The 12,237-nt window shown below is 35.4% G+C and overlaps 2 protein-coding genes across 2 annotated transcripts in view; one reads left to right on the forward strand and one right to left on the reverse strand.

Moving 5' to 3' along the window:
* Positions 1-95: 95 nt before the first annotated feature.
* Positions 96-5,611, reverse strand: ces3 (carboxylesterase 3). The gene is made up of 14 exons (XM_082181536.1): positions 5,452-5,611; positions 4,905-5,100; positions 4,187-4,325; positions 3,921-4,054; positions 3,654-3,807; positions 3,308-3,412; positions 2,199-2,300; positions 1,946-2,086; positions 1,720-1,800; positions 1,386-1,527; positions 1,139-1,288; positions 908-980; positions 564-834; positions 96-175 (listed from the first exon to the last, which is right to left on the reverse strand). Exons 1-13 carry the CDS (start codon positions 5,519-5,521, stop codon positions 669-671), a joined length of 1,653 nt encoding a protein of 550 aa, XP_082037662.1. The 5' UTR covers positions 5,522-5,611; the 3' UTR covers positions 96-175; positions 564-668.
* Positions 5,612-11,668: 6,057 nt separating this feature from the next.
* Positions 11,669-12,237, forward strand: part of zfpm1 (zinc finger protein, FOG family member 1) — an 82,833-nt gene continuing 82,264 nt past the window's right edge. Inside the window, exon 1 of the mRNA XM_082182465.1 lies at positions 11,669-12,064. Within this exon, the coding sequence (XP_082038591.1) occupies positions 12,025-12,064 (40 nt within the window). The 5' untranslated portion in view covers positions 11,669-12,024. The remainder of the gene's footprint in view (positions 12,065-12,237) is intronic.

A 12,237-nucleotide genomic window follows, 5' to 3' on the forward strand; every position in this document is an offset into this window, starting at 1 on the left:
TCACTAATTTATTGTGGTAGCCTATTTCCATCTAAATGAAAGAACAGTTTTGTACATTCATTTTAATTTCACAATCAAACTATTACACACATCCATGAAATATGCAATTTTTAATTGATACCAATATATATATTTTGGCTAGATTTGAGAAACATTGAAATGCTTGCAGAAATCTATCCGATTGTTAAGTCTGACGTCACGCGTGACGTTTTGGGTCCCAAGCGGTCCAGAAATAACAACGGTGGAACCTGTAAATTTATTTACGATCACGTCCTTCTTAGTGAGGCACCCTTGGCGGTCAAAAAGGGTTTAAATTCCTTTAACACCAACAGAGTGGTTAGTGTAGCTCATCACTCAGGTGGCATAATTAAGAGTAGAGTCCTCAATGAAAAAGAAGATTTACGAGGTTGAAGTGAGTTAGCTCGGGACACGAGACACAGCACTGCGGCATTGTAAAAACACTCAATAATAACCAAAACACCAGCGAAAGCGGTAGGTAGGTAGAGAGGACCTGGACTTTGGACCCGGAAAGAGTATTGGTTACGTCACGACTTAACAACCGAATATCCAACGCAAAAGTTTTCTCTGGGAACAATTGCACTGCATGTATGGAGACAAAATCATTTATGCACACTGCACAGCACTATGTTTATTGGTGTGATAAATAATTAGGCTGTGTGGAGTCCAGCAAGTTTCTTAGGTAATTCAACAGTGAAAAAGAGCAGCTTGCCCATCTTCAGACCCTGTCCCTCAGTTTGCTGCAACCCTAGATTCATGTATTTATTAGACTGGTCGTATACAGGCCAATGCACCAGCCTGGGCCCATTTGGTGAGCTGTAGAAATAAAATATTAATTTAATGAATAAAGGATCATCGGTAACAGATCCTAATACTCTAATGTACTCACCCAGTACGAATAAAGTTAGCCCAGTATCCCATGACAGTTCTGCACAGTTGGTTTTCCTCCTCACTGAGTGTTCCTGTGGATGATAAAGAGTTGATATCCATAACCCCGTCGCACTTCATCATAACCATTTTCACTTTTGTTGCAATCATTTGCAGTTTCAAACCCCTGCCGGAATAATTGTCCAATATCATAATAATTAGCCTGGGCAAACAAGTTCTTAGATCTGCTTACCTTCAGTTTTGACATGGCCATCCCAAAAGCAGGCCCCAAACACAAATCCAACTTCATCAGCATGGTCAGCCCTCACAAAGCTGGGTCTGAGATCTTTAAATATACTGGGCCGGTGCTGAAACTCATACATATACACAGGGACTCCAGCATCTGTGAAGTTATAACAAAGGGTGTTCGCTAATAGTAAAGCCAACCAACAATGAAACTTCACCGGAGATGAAATTTTGAAGGTAACATTGCAACCAACCTCTGTGTTGAGATGCAACCATGATGGAGGGTATCACTATAAAACTATCCCCCATCATCTCAGTAAATGCGTCGCGAATGTCCTCAGGAGTTTTAGCATCTTTCAAGTATTCTTCTACAAGGAATTCATTGAATCCTGATCTCTATGACGACAGAGAGAAAGCATATTCTACCGAGTCTTCTGAATGGTATTTTGTACTATGTCCACTAGAGTGAGACAAATACTAACAAATTAGCCAGACTGAGTTAATCCAAATAAATGCATTTGCATATTTCAGCTACAGGTAAATCACTAGAAATAATCTAAAAAGAAGGAAGAATTTGTTGAGCTTTACACCAGCTTTATTGACAATGTCCAAAATTGCTTTCACGGATTTTGCGTCCATCCCTTTAGCCCATCCTTCTGAGACCACGTCCTGAAATAATAATATAAAAATAAAATGAGCACATCCTGTTCAGCACCGTGTATTGTTTGTGTGTTTCCTATTTCATAATGGTCATAAAGGTTCATTGACCATTGTTTCATTGCACTATTCCATACAAAAATATTATGATACTTACCTGTGCGAGCATCCATCCAAATTCATGGTTTGTTGTTCCGATAAGAATCGGAACTTTCTGAAAGTCTTTGCTCTTTAGTATCTCCTCTGGTGGAGCTTTAAGAAAGACCCCATCAACTGCCGCTCCAGGGAAAATGTGTTTCTACGGAAATCACTTGGTCTAAGAAATTAATTCATTCTCTCTTCAATCTGTATATTTATGAAGACTATCATGAAATACTGGAAAGCATCTACTTCAAATTCTCTCCTCCTACCTTTTTAGTTGCATTTATGATCTGTTCCTCGGTCAGTTCTTTTATGCATTTGACCAGCACTTCAGAAGTGCTGAAGTCACACTCGGTAACATTTGCTACCACCTGGTCAAACAGATTACAGACAATCAGCTTTCTTCTAAACATTTAAAATATAAAAAAAATCAATATGCACTTTCAATTGATCCCGTTAACAAAAATATATTCCAAGAACATATTGCTAATGTTCCCGTTAAGTTATGAAAACGTTATTTCTCGATGTTCTCTGAATGTTCAAAACTTTTTGTTATGTAAACGTTGTGAACATTCCGTTGTATAATTTTGAAAACATTATGGAAACGTTACTTTTGAATGTTCTTTGAATGTTCTGAAAGAGTAACATTTAAAAAGAATTGGACGGACACACAAAAAAAAAAAGTTCCATGAACAATATATAGGCTAAATTATGTTTTTGTGCTAACGGTTTGAGAACATTATTAAAGACCAGATAACTTTGAACGAATATTGTATTAATGTTAATGAAAGAATGTTTGTTGATAACTTTGAGAGAACCCTGCCAGAACATTAGCCAAAGTTCTGAGAACATTTCCTGTTATTGCATTTGGGCATTGTTCTGGGTTTTTTACTTTTTTTTAATGCATTTATGTATTGTTTATGTGTCTGCAACCAAACTGCCTTCAGGGAAATTAACTAAACTGAACTTAACAAGGCTCTAACATTTTTTATATCTGACATAATTACAGACTCCCTTAAAGGGAAAATTCACCCAATTTTTTTTAATTCTGTCATCATTTACTCACTTGTTCCAAACCTTATGAATTTCTTTCTTCTGCTGAACACAAAGAAGATATTCTGAAGAATGTTGGGAACCAAACAGTTGATGGACCCTACTGACTTCCACAGTATTTTTTCCCCCAGCTATGGGGCCCATCAACTGTTTGGTACATTCTTCAAAATATCGTCTTTTGTGTTCAGCAGAAGAAAGAAATTCATTCAGGTTTGGAACAACTTGAGGGCGAGTAAGTGATGACAGAATTTGAATTTTTGGGTGAACTATCCCTTTAAGGAACTATTGAGCAGTAAACCTTGATTGTTGCATTTGGGTTAAATACCTTGGCAAACATCAATGGGTCTTTGATGGTGTAACCGATCGTGGTTGCTACTCCACTCTGAAAGATGGCTCTGTGGAACAGACCCTTGGTCATGGGTGACAATGTCTAAAAATCCATAAGAATACATCTTTAGAATACATTTAACCATTTAAAATGTAAACTTCATTCACATTTCCAAAGTGGCGCCCAGAGGAAGCCCAAAGGACCCCAAAGAACTTACTGTTTTATTATGCTTTCTAAACACTGGTCAGAAATCATAAGATTAATCACAATATACCAGGCAGGAACACACTTAAAAATAGGCAATAATGAACTGTGAAAGATAATGTTGCAAACATTGACTGACTAGAAAAGAGGCACTGATTCCTCCTGCAGACTCTCCTGCTACGGTGACAGACTGGGGGTCTCCTCCAAAACCCTCAATGTTTTCCTGCACCCACTGTAAAGCTGCAATCTGGTCTAGGAAGCCCCAGTTTCCTTGTGCAAGCTTATCGCCTGTGCTAAAACCAGAAGCATATATGATTATAACCCACCCAGCAGAATCAGTGTCTTCAGTAAGCTAAAAAAATCTGATGCCATTCTTAAAGGGACATTTTGATCCATAAATGAATACCTGAAGTATCCTAACATTCCAAGTCGGTACTGAATGACAACCACAACTATGCTCTCATAGGCTGCCAACGGGGATCCATCAAACATGGAAGATCCGCCAAAGACCAGGCTTCCTCCATGAATCCAAACCATTACCTGTTGGTTGGCATACATTACTTTTGTAAGAGGGGTTAAGGAAATTATAAATAAACCATAGGAAAGTTCTACTGAGAATTCACAAGTGCTGTCCTCTAGTTTAGATGAGAGTAGCCATAATTCAGTACTCACTGAATGTTTTTCTGATTCTAATCTTTGAGAAGGAGTGTAAACGTCAAGATACAAGCAGTCTTCTGAGACGCCTGTGGTGGTGATATTCAACTTCATGGCCTCTCCTACTAAAGGCACAATATCTGGGTTTTGAAGGCACCTACAATGCAGCAAGAGAAGATAGTTGACGGGGGAAAAGGAAATCTGAGCTCAGAAACGGTTTAAATTACTTTAATATAGTGCAGCGGTCGGCAACCTATGGCTCGCGGAGGGATAAACACATCTGTTATAATCTCACTGTTTAATAGTATTTATAGATCCTCCTAATTTAGTAAAATAGGCTGTGTGACTATGAGGAAAAATTACCTTACATTTTTTTTTTTTACATCCGTACGCAAGTTATGGGGATTTTATTTCAGTTAAATACATGCATATCTTTAGCTACTGTCATGTGCCTGTGATTATCCCTCTGCGTTTCAATGTTGACACACATGTCTTGCAGACCGCAGATATAGTGGTAAATAAGGAATTTATATATAACTGTAGTCAATTTTCTGAATAAAAATTATGTGATGAAAGTTGTATTTACTAACGTAATCTATTAGGCTACATTATACATTAAATCGGACTACTTTTAGATTACTTTTGATCTAACTCGTTTGTCACTTATAAAGCCTAGTAGTACAGATATATGGCATATTTTTTTCAGATACTGTTATGACTATATAGCAGTACTCACATGGGAGGGAGCTGAGTGGCATTTCTTATGCCTTCCCATCCTTGTACAGGATCAGGTGCAGCGAGGCGGAGAGGACCAACAGGTGGCTGTGCAAAAGGAATCCCCAAATATTGCTCCACCACCTTTTCGGAGCCTTTAACCTTCACATATTGCCCACGGACACTGCCATGCTTCAGGACAACCACCGGCCCAGAGTCTGTACACGTAAACAGAAATCTGACATAAACACAAATTCTAATACATGTACAAAGATATGTCCTGAAAAAAATAATATAGGCCTACATGATATATATATATATATATATATATATATATATATATATATATATATATATTTATATATTTATTTATTTATATATATATATATATATATATATATATATATATATATATATATATATATATATATATATATATATAGCCTATACACACACACACACACACACACACACACACACACTGACGATACTCCCACAAGTAAAATATTAATTCAATGTATAATTTCCAATATTATTTAAAAAGCAATATAATAAGATGAAATACTTGCCTGTCTGTACAGGGGTTGTCCAAACAGGGACCATGGCCAAGCACAGGCAGAGCAAAACTTCTTTCCTCATAGCTGTTCTTTCGTTAATGGCTAATGAAGACCTCAAAAAACAGGCTCAGTTACAAAATACTGCCCTTTAACCGGTTCCTACTTTACCCCCTAAGTTAAAACAAACCAACTGTTACCTGTGTACACAGTGGAATCCCTGGACTGAGGAGAAAAAAATCTATTCCCTGTAAATAATAATGGCAAAGTTAGTTTAGAATTGTATTTCACAAACTTCCTGTTACATTTACATGACAACGATATGCTTAAAACGGAGAAGTTTTTCCTTTGAGTTTTCCGCGTAAAGATGACACTATTGTCAAAACGATCTCCATTCACACGGATCCGCGAAAAAACAACAACCCTGTATTTTGCTACCAGGCCATTAGATGGCGATGAATAGACTGAACACGTAATACATGTGCTTGGCGTCATCGTATTCAGATATTCGCGTTTCTGTTGTTTACACGGAGACCGTTTTCAAAAACTTGCACTTTATAACCCTTTTTCAAAACTTTGCGTTTTCAGGCACCCAAAACACCATTGTCGTGTAAACGAACGGCCAAAACGCATAAAAAGTTTTACGTTTTTAGTTGAAAACGGTGTCGTGTAAACAGTCCCTACCTGTTTTCATTTTGTCCAGTTTCCCGCTCATTGTTTGTTACTATGGTTTCTGAATAATTAGTCATCACCTGTTCCTCATTTGAGTTCAATCGCCTTGCCTTCCTGCATTAGAATTACTAGTTTGTTTACTGAAACTTGTTTTTCATCATCTTCATCGGTCTCTCCTGATGTGTTTGTTAGAATAAAGATTTCTAAAATATTAAATGTATGAGTAAAGTGAACCAAACATATCAAATTAAGCAACATATCAAAGAAAAGTCATAAATTGACACAGGTCTAAACAAACATTCATTTTCAGCCATTCTCCCATTTGGATCATTTATTTGCCACCACAGTAAATTCTTCTGTCGAAATCTTCATGTAGATAGTAAAAAAGTGTCACAGAGGCTCAGATTCTTCACAAGTATAGATTAATAATTCATGTTTTATGCCGGTTTTATTGAACAAATCTTCCAGGAAAAGCTTGAAGGTTACAAAGTTAAAAGCTGTTTCCAGTGACAATCACTTAGTCGGTTTCTTTTTTTTTCTTTTTTAAAAACAGTTGTTTGACTAACTGGCTTAACGGTCCAAGGTCTGGGTTGTTAACATAAAGACTGCAAGCATTGGTCTAGAAACAGGGGAGGTATCAAGAGCTCAATCCTACTTAGGGATGAACTGGTTAGTATGAAGTTTCCATGAAAATCAAAAGTGAATTTTTATGGTATAAATTTTAACCAGCCAAAGTGCATTCTAAAAATGTAAACTTTTCAGTTAATAAGGTATCTAGAATTATTTAAGGAAACAAATAGAATAGTAGAATAGTAGTAGAATAATTATTTGTCATTTTGACTCATCCCTTTTCTTAAAAATGGTTTAAAGGCTAAAATGTGAGGTTTATCCTTTCTTGTCAAAATGTATTTGAACATGTAGTACATGTTATGATGTAAATCACTTAACCAACATTTTATGTTAATTAAAAATCCGTTCATTGTTGCTATTGTTATTATTTTAATGTTTTTGCAAACCAGCAGTGCATAATGCTTTTTATTTTATTTGTTGGTTTGATTTCATTGTGTGTACCCTTACAAAAAAGAAGTATACTTCAAGTTAATTTAATCAAGTATACTTAAGTAATGTTTGTAAGTATATTTTATGTAGTAATATTTCTATGATGTATTTTTGGTAGTGTATATTTCAAAACTTCTTAGGACTAAATTGGCCCACTTTTTAGTATAAAAAAGTACACTTTTAAGCAGTGTTGGGGGTAACTCATTACAAGTCATTTGAGTTACGTAATCAGATTACTTTTTCAAGTAACTAGTCAAGTAACGCATTACTTTTAAACCACAAAATTGACCACAAAATATCTGAGTTACTTTTTCAAATAAGCATCCTATTCTTCCGTTATCCAGAACAGCAGAAGCTGAACGATTTGTTTGAGCAGCGCCCTCTACTGTACAGGAGTTAATCTGCATTTCCTTCAGCCTGAGGCTTATTATTTCACCTTTGGTGTGATAGGGTCTTTACATTTGCCCAAAAATACAACTTTTTGTTATAAAAAAAGTTATGCAAAAGTAACAAAACGCATTACTTTTCTAAAACAATTGTAACTAAGTAACGCAATTAGTTACTTTTTAAGGGAATAACGCAATATTGTAATGCATTACTTTTAAAAGTAACTTTCCCCAACACTGCTTTTAAGTATACTTTAAGTTTAACATGTAACCCCTCCACCCGTCAAAGTGACGCCAAAATGAATGGGAGTCAATGGATTGCTAACAGCAGGTGATGGTCTGCTAATCACTGGCGGCCCCCGGGAAAGCTTCAGTTTCCGGCTGATGGATTACCCCCTTGTACTCGCCCGCTCTGTGCAGGCCTCGAACCCGGGTTTCCAGCGTGAGAGTCAGGCGCTCTAACAAGGAGGTTAAAGACTGCAGCCTCTGGCATATGTCGAGAGCACCTATTGAGATCAGAGGAGTGAGGTTTACTCGCACAGCGACTACAAGCTGGCCTCCGTTACACTCACCAGCCTAAACCTCACTCCCAACCGGGTCACGGCACCAATGTAACCCCTCCACCCGGGTCCTACTCGCCCCGCTCTGTGCGGGCCTCAAACCTGGGTTTCCAGTGTGAGAGTCAGGCGCTCTAACAAGGAGGTTAAAGACTGCAGCCTCTAGCGTCTGTAGCTAGAGCGTCTATGAGATCAGAGGAGTGAGGTTTACTCGCACAGCGACTACTAGCTGGCCTCCGTTACAAACAGTAGGAAACTTTGAGCACACAACCACGTTTCTCATTTGTACTGCATCTGTACTACAAGTGAACTTATAATGGTATACTATTTTAATACTTGTAGCACATTTTTTAGTTTATGAAAGTACACTTTGAAGTATACCCTCAGTAAAGTTTTAGTTTAGGAGTTTTATACTGCAAGTATACTTATATCATATAGTTTACTATTTATATGTTATTTTTGCTCTTTAAGTATACTACTATGTTCCTATTTAGTATAAAATATTTATACTTGAAATATGTAAGTTTATAACACAGGATTTAAAACTATGTAAAAAAAAGTATTTAATAGGCTACTCAAATCAGAAGGTTAAACACAACTACAAGCCAAGTACACTTAGAATACTTAATTATACTTTTAAGTATATCTCGATCAAAAGATTGAGTACATGTATAGGCCAAATTCTGTCAGTATAAGTCAAGTATACTTAAGTTCAATTTTAAGGATACTTTTGAGGATAACATAAAAAGTAGACTGAAAGTAGACTTTCTTATTTTTAGATTAAAAGTAGTATACTAATAGTAAGTATTACTAATAGCACACTTGAATAAACATCTTTTTCGTTAGGGTAACAGTACTTTTTGAACATGTCCATCACATTTAACAATACCGTGATAACCATGATCATTTTGGTCACTATAATAGTGATTTAAAATTATTCTCTAGTCCTACTCCTCCATTCCAAAAAACAAAACAAGAAGTGATTACAAAATGTCACAGAAGGAAAATGTGGCTGCAGCTTTTGAAATTACTCTTAATTTTCATGTTTTTTCAAAGCTACATTCTTTTTTAAAAAAAGGAGGTTTTCATAACGATGCCATTTATATAAGAACCATATTATGTTGCCTTAAGAATCTTGTAGCAAACAATTCTTAAAATATTTTTTTTTCTTAGTGTGAAGAATATTGTAATAATCTGAAGAATCTTTTTCCAATAGGCTATAAACATTCAATGAACTATGGCTATGAACAAAAAATCATAGTAGATATTAAAGGGCCTTCGAGGAGTATATACACTGTTTATTATTTTGTCAAATACTTCATTTTAAATTCAATTTTTATTTTAGTTGTCTTTATTTTGTTATTCTACATTGACTGTCCTTTTTGAGTGGGTTTGTAATGAATCTGCTGTGGACATGGTCATACTTTACAGATAAGTCAATTTGTTTATTTTCCTTTCTAAATGTTTAATTGGTATTACACTTTTTTTTTTTAAAAACATGTTTGAAGAGTTGTGTCTTTTTATATTTTACTCACCTACTTAATATAATTTGAGGTATGCATGGGTTTGTCTATGTCCAGCATTCATTTATTGCTATCAAGTTTTCTTAAAACCACTGTATAACCTTCTATAGAGGCAGAGCGCACTCTAGTGGCTTCATCTTGTTGCACCTCCTGATTTTGCAGAGTTATTAGGCGAATTCATGGGTCAACATACTTTGTTGTTCCTGGAACAACACTCCTGTCCAAAAATGTAATCCTCACTATATCTTTACCCCTAAACATAAACCTACCCATAAGTTATCCCTAAAACGAGATGGAAATGATAGGTGAATAACACGGATGTAGAAGCACCTAACCCTGGTTGTAAGCCTAACTTGACATAAACTGTAAACTTGTCATTAAAATCTGATTGGTTGATTGGAATGTTGTTCCAGGATCAACAGAGATGTTTGTTGTTTGTGTTCAACGTCTCCTGCTTTAGTTTATTGTATTATGTCATCATTTATTGTCATTATGAGTGCGGAATTCTTTTCTGTGTCTTGATTTCATCATGTTTAATCATGAAAGACAAGATTAACAAAGACTCTCCGTTATCAAGATTAACAAAACCAGCATTGATCTTATTAATAGAACCTATAACAAATCTTAATAAATCATGACACAACACAGAAATGCAGAGTAGTGTTTTTTTTTTGTGTGACTTGTATTTATGGATTCTCCATAATTTTCAGGTTAGCTGTTGCATATGACACGGTTGATATATGTTCTAATGCTGGGGTCTGCAAGGAATGTGTGTATTAAGTCATCTCACTACAACCATGGTGGCCTCGTCTGTGAAGGATAAGATAAGCTTTTTCTTTGGTCACTAGATGGAAGCAGTGAGTTTTTGAGGAGGCCACAGTGTCAGCATATGGACTGCTAGCACCATTCTCACTTTTTTGGTAATTATAACATGAATGACAGCTATAATTGTATGACTTTTTGCATTTCAGTAACTACCACTGAGCATTTTACATGGAGATTCTAGTCACGACCCCATTTAAAGTAGACAAGTAGAATAGAATAGTATTTTTGACTCCCTGTGTGAGGGGGAATTGCAAAAGGGCAATCAAAATAATCAAAAAATCAAAAATAATCAAAAATATTAAGTGTTCAGATTATACAATAGACAGGGCAAAATAATAAAACCTAAATAAAACTAAAAATATATATTTTTAAGAAAAATATTTATTATCTTAATCTAAGAAATTACAAAAGGGCAGAAATAATAATAATAACACTAATAATATAAAATATTTTATTATTATTTAATATTATTATTATTATTAATAATAATATAAATTCAATAATAATATTATTCAATTTATGTTAATATATGTAATAATAATAACATATAATAATTAGTCATATTCATAATAATAATAATAATATCATGACTATGACTATATTATCATATATTTTATAATACTAACAATTTAATAATAATTGAATTGAATTTTATTTATAATATATTTTATAAAAACATTATAAAAATATATTATAAAATATATATTAGGCCTATATATATATATATATATATATATATATATATACACACACACACACATTTTATGAGTAAAATAAGAACAATGATACCAAATTGTTATAATAATAGTATGAATTATGTATAATTATGATAGTATTATAACATATTATAAACAATATATTATAATTAATTCATCATCATTATTCTGAATATATGATCGTTTATATAACTTCTATAATAAAAGTAATACACAATTATAATAATTACTGTTTTTATTAAAATGAGTATTTGTAATACTTTATTATATTTTGAATATCCCATTTAAATTTTTTCCGTACATGCTCATAACAACTAAGAAAATTGTTTTGCATGCAAACGACACGAGGCATACATTTCATGCCTTGCATTGATGGAAGTGTGATGTTCGGGGGATCGAGTTGCTTGAGAGCGCGGGCGCAGTGAGGAGCGTGCGGCATGGCATCATACGCAAGGGGCGTGACGGAGGCGTGTCATAACATTACAGCGCCACTGTTTCATGTGTCGATCGAGCCCCGTTGAGAACTGCGCTCTCTCTGTGCTTCACCGGAGTAGACATAAACAAATCATTAAAAGCTACAGGTTTAGTTCCCTCCAGCCGCGTATGCGCTGTACCGGCAGAGTTTGTTTTGGCTAACGAAGAGGATAGATCGCGAATCTGGGAAGACGTCGAAAAGTAACTAAGGCTCACTCGGCCACAGGTAGCTCTTTCGGCTCTGAATATCAAAGTACAGGTCATGCGGGTGTCTCCGGCCGGGCAGAGAGCTGTGATCCAGTGCTGCTGTTACTGCTAGTCTCCCCGGTGGACTGATCGCTTTTGCCGCAAGCTGAGCAGGAACGACGGAATAAGCATGTCTCGAAGAAAGCAGAGCAAACCCCGGCAGATCAAACGTAAGCGTTTAAAGTTTCACTAGTACCAGTGCTGTTGTCGTGAATGGTGATTCATTGTAAAAAGTGTGAGACATTATTCATATGACGGGATATCATTGTTGTTTTTTTGAGCGCAGCTCAACAATTTCGTGGAAACTGACAAGATATTTCCAATAACACGAGACGAATGGTAG

Source organism: Leuciscus leuciscus (genome assembly GCF_965113295.1).
Source record: "Leuciscus leuciscus genome assembly, chromosome: 10".
NCBI lineage: Eukaryota > Metazoa > Chordata > Actinopteri > Cypriniformes > Leuciscidae > Leuciscus > Leuciscus leuciscus.

What these genes read in the sequence shown, in the direction of transcription:
- ces3 (XM_082181536.1), bottom strand. Translation starts at nt 5,521, where the DNA reads ATGAGGAAAGAAGTTTTGCTCTGCCTGTGCTTGGCCATGGTCCCTGTT. An exon ending in GGAATGTTAGGATACTTCAG is followed by an intron (nt 3,808 to 3,920) that starts GTATTCATTTAT and finishes TTCTGGTTTTAG; the next exon opens with CACAGGCGATAAGCTTGCAC. An exon ending in GAATCAGTGCCTCTTTTCTA is followed by an intron (nt 3,413 to 3,653) that starts GTCAGTCAATGT and finishes ATGGATTTTTAG; the next exon opens with ACATTGTCACCCATGACCAA.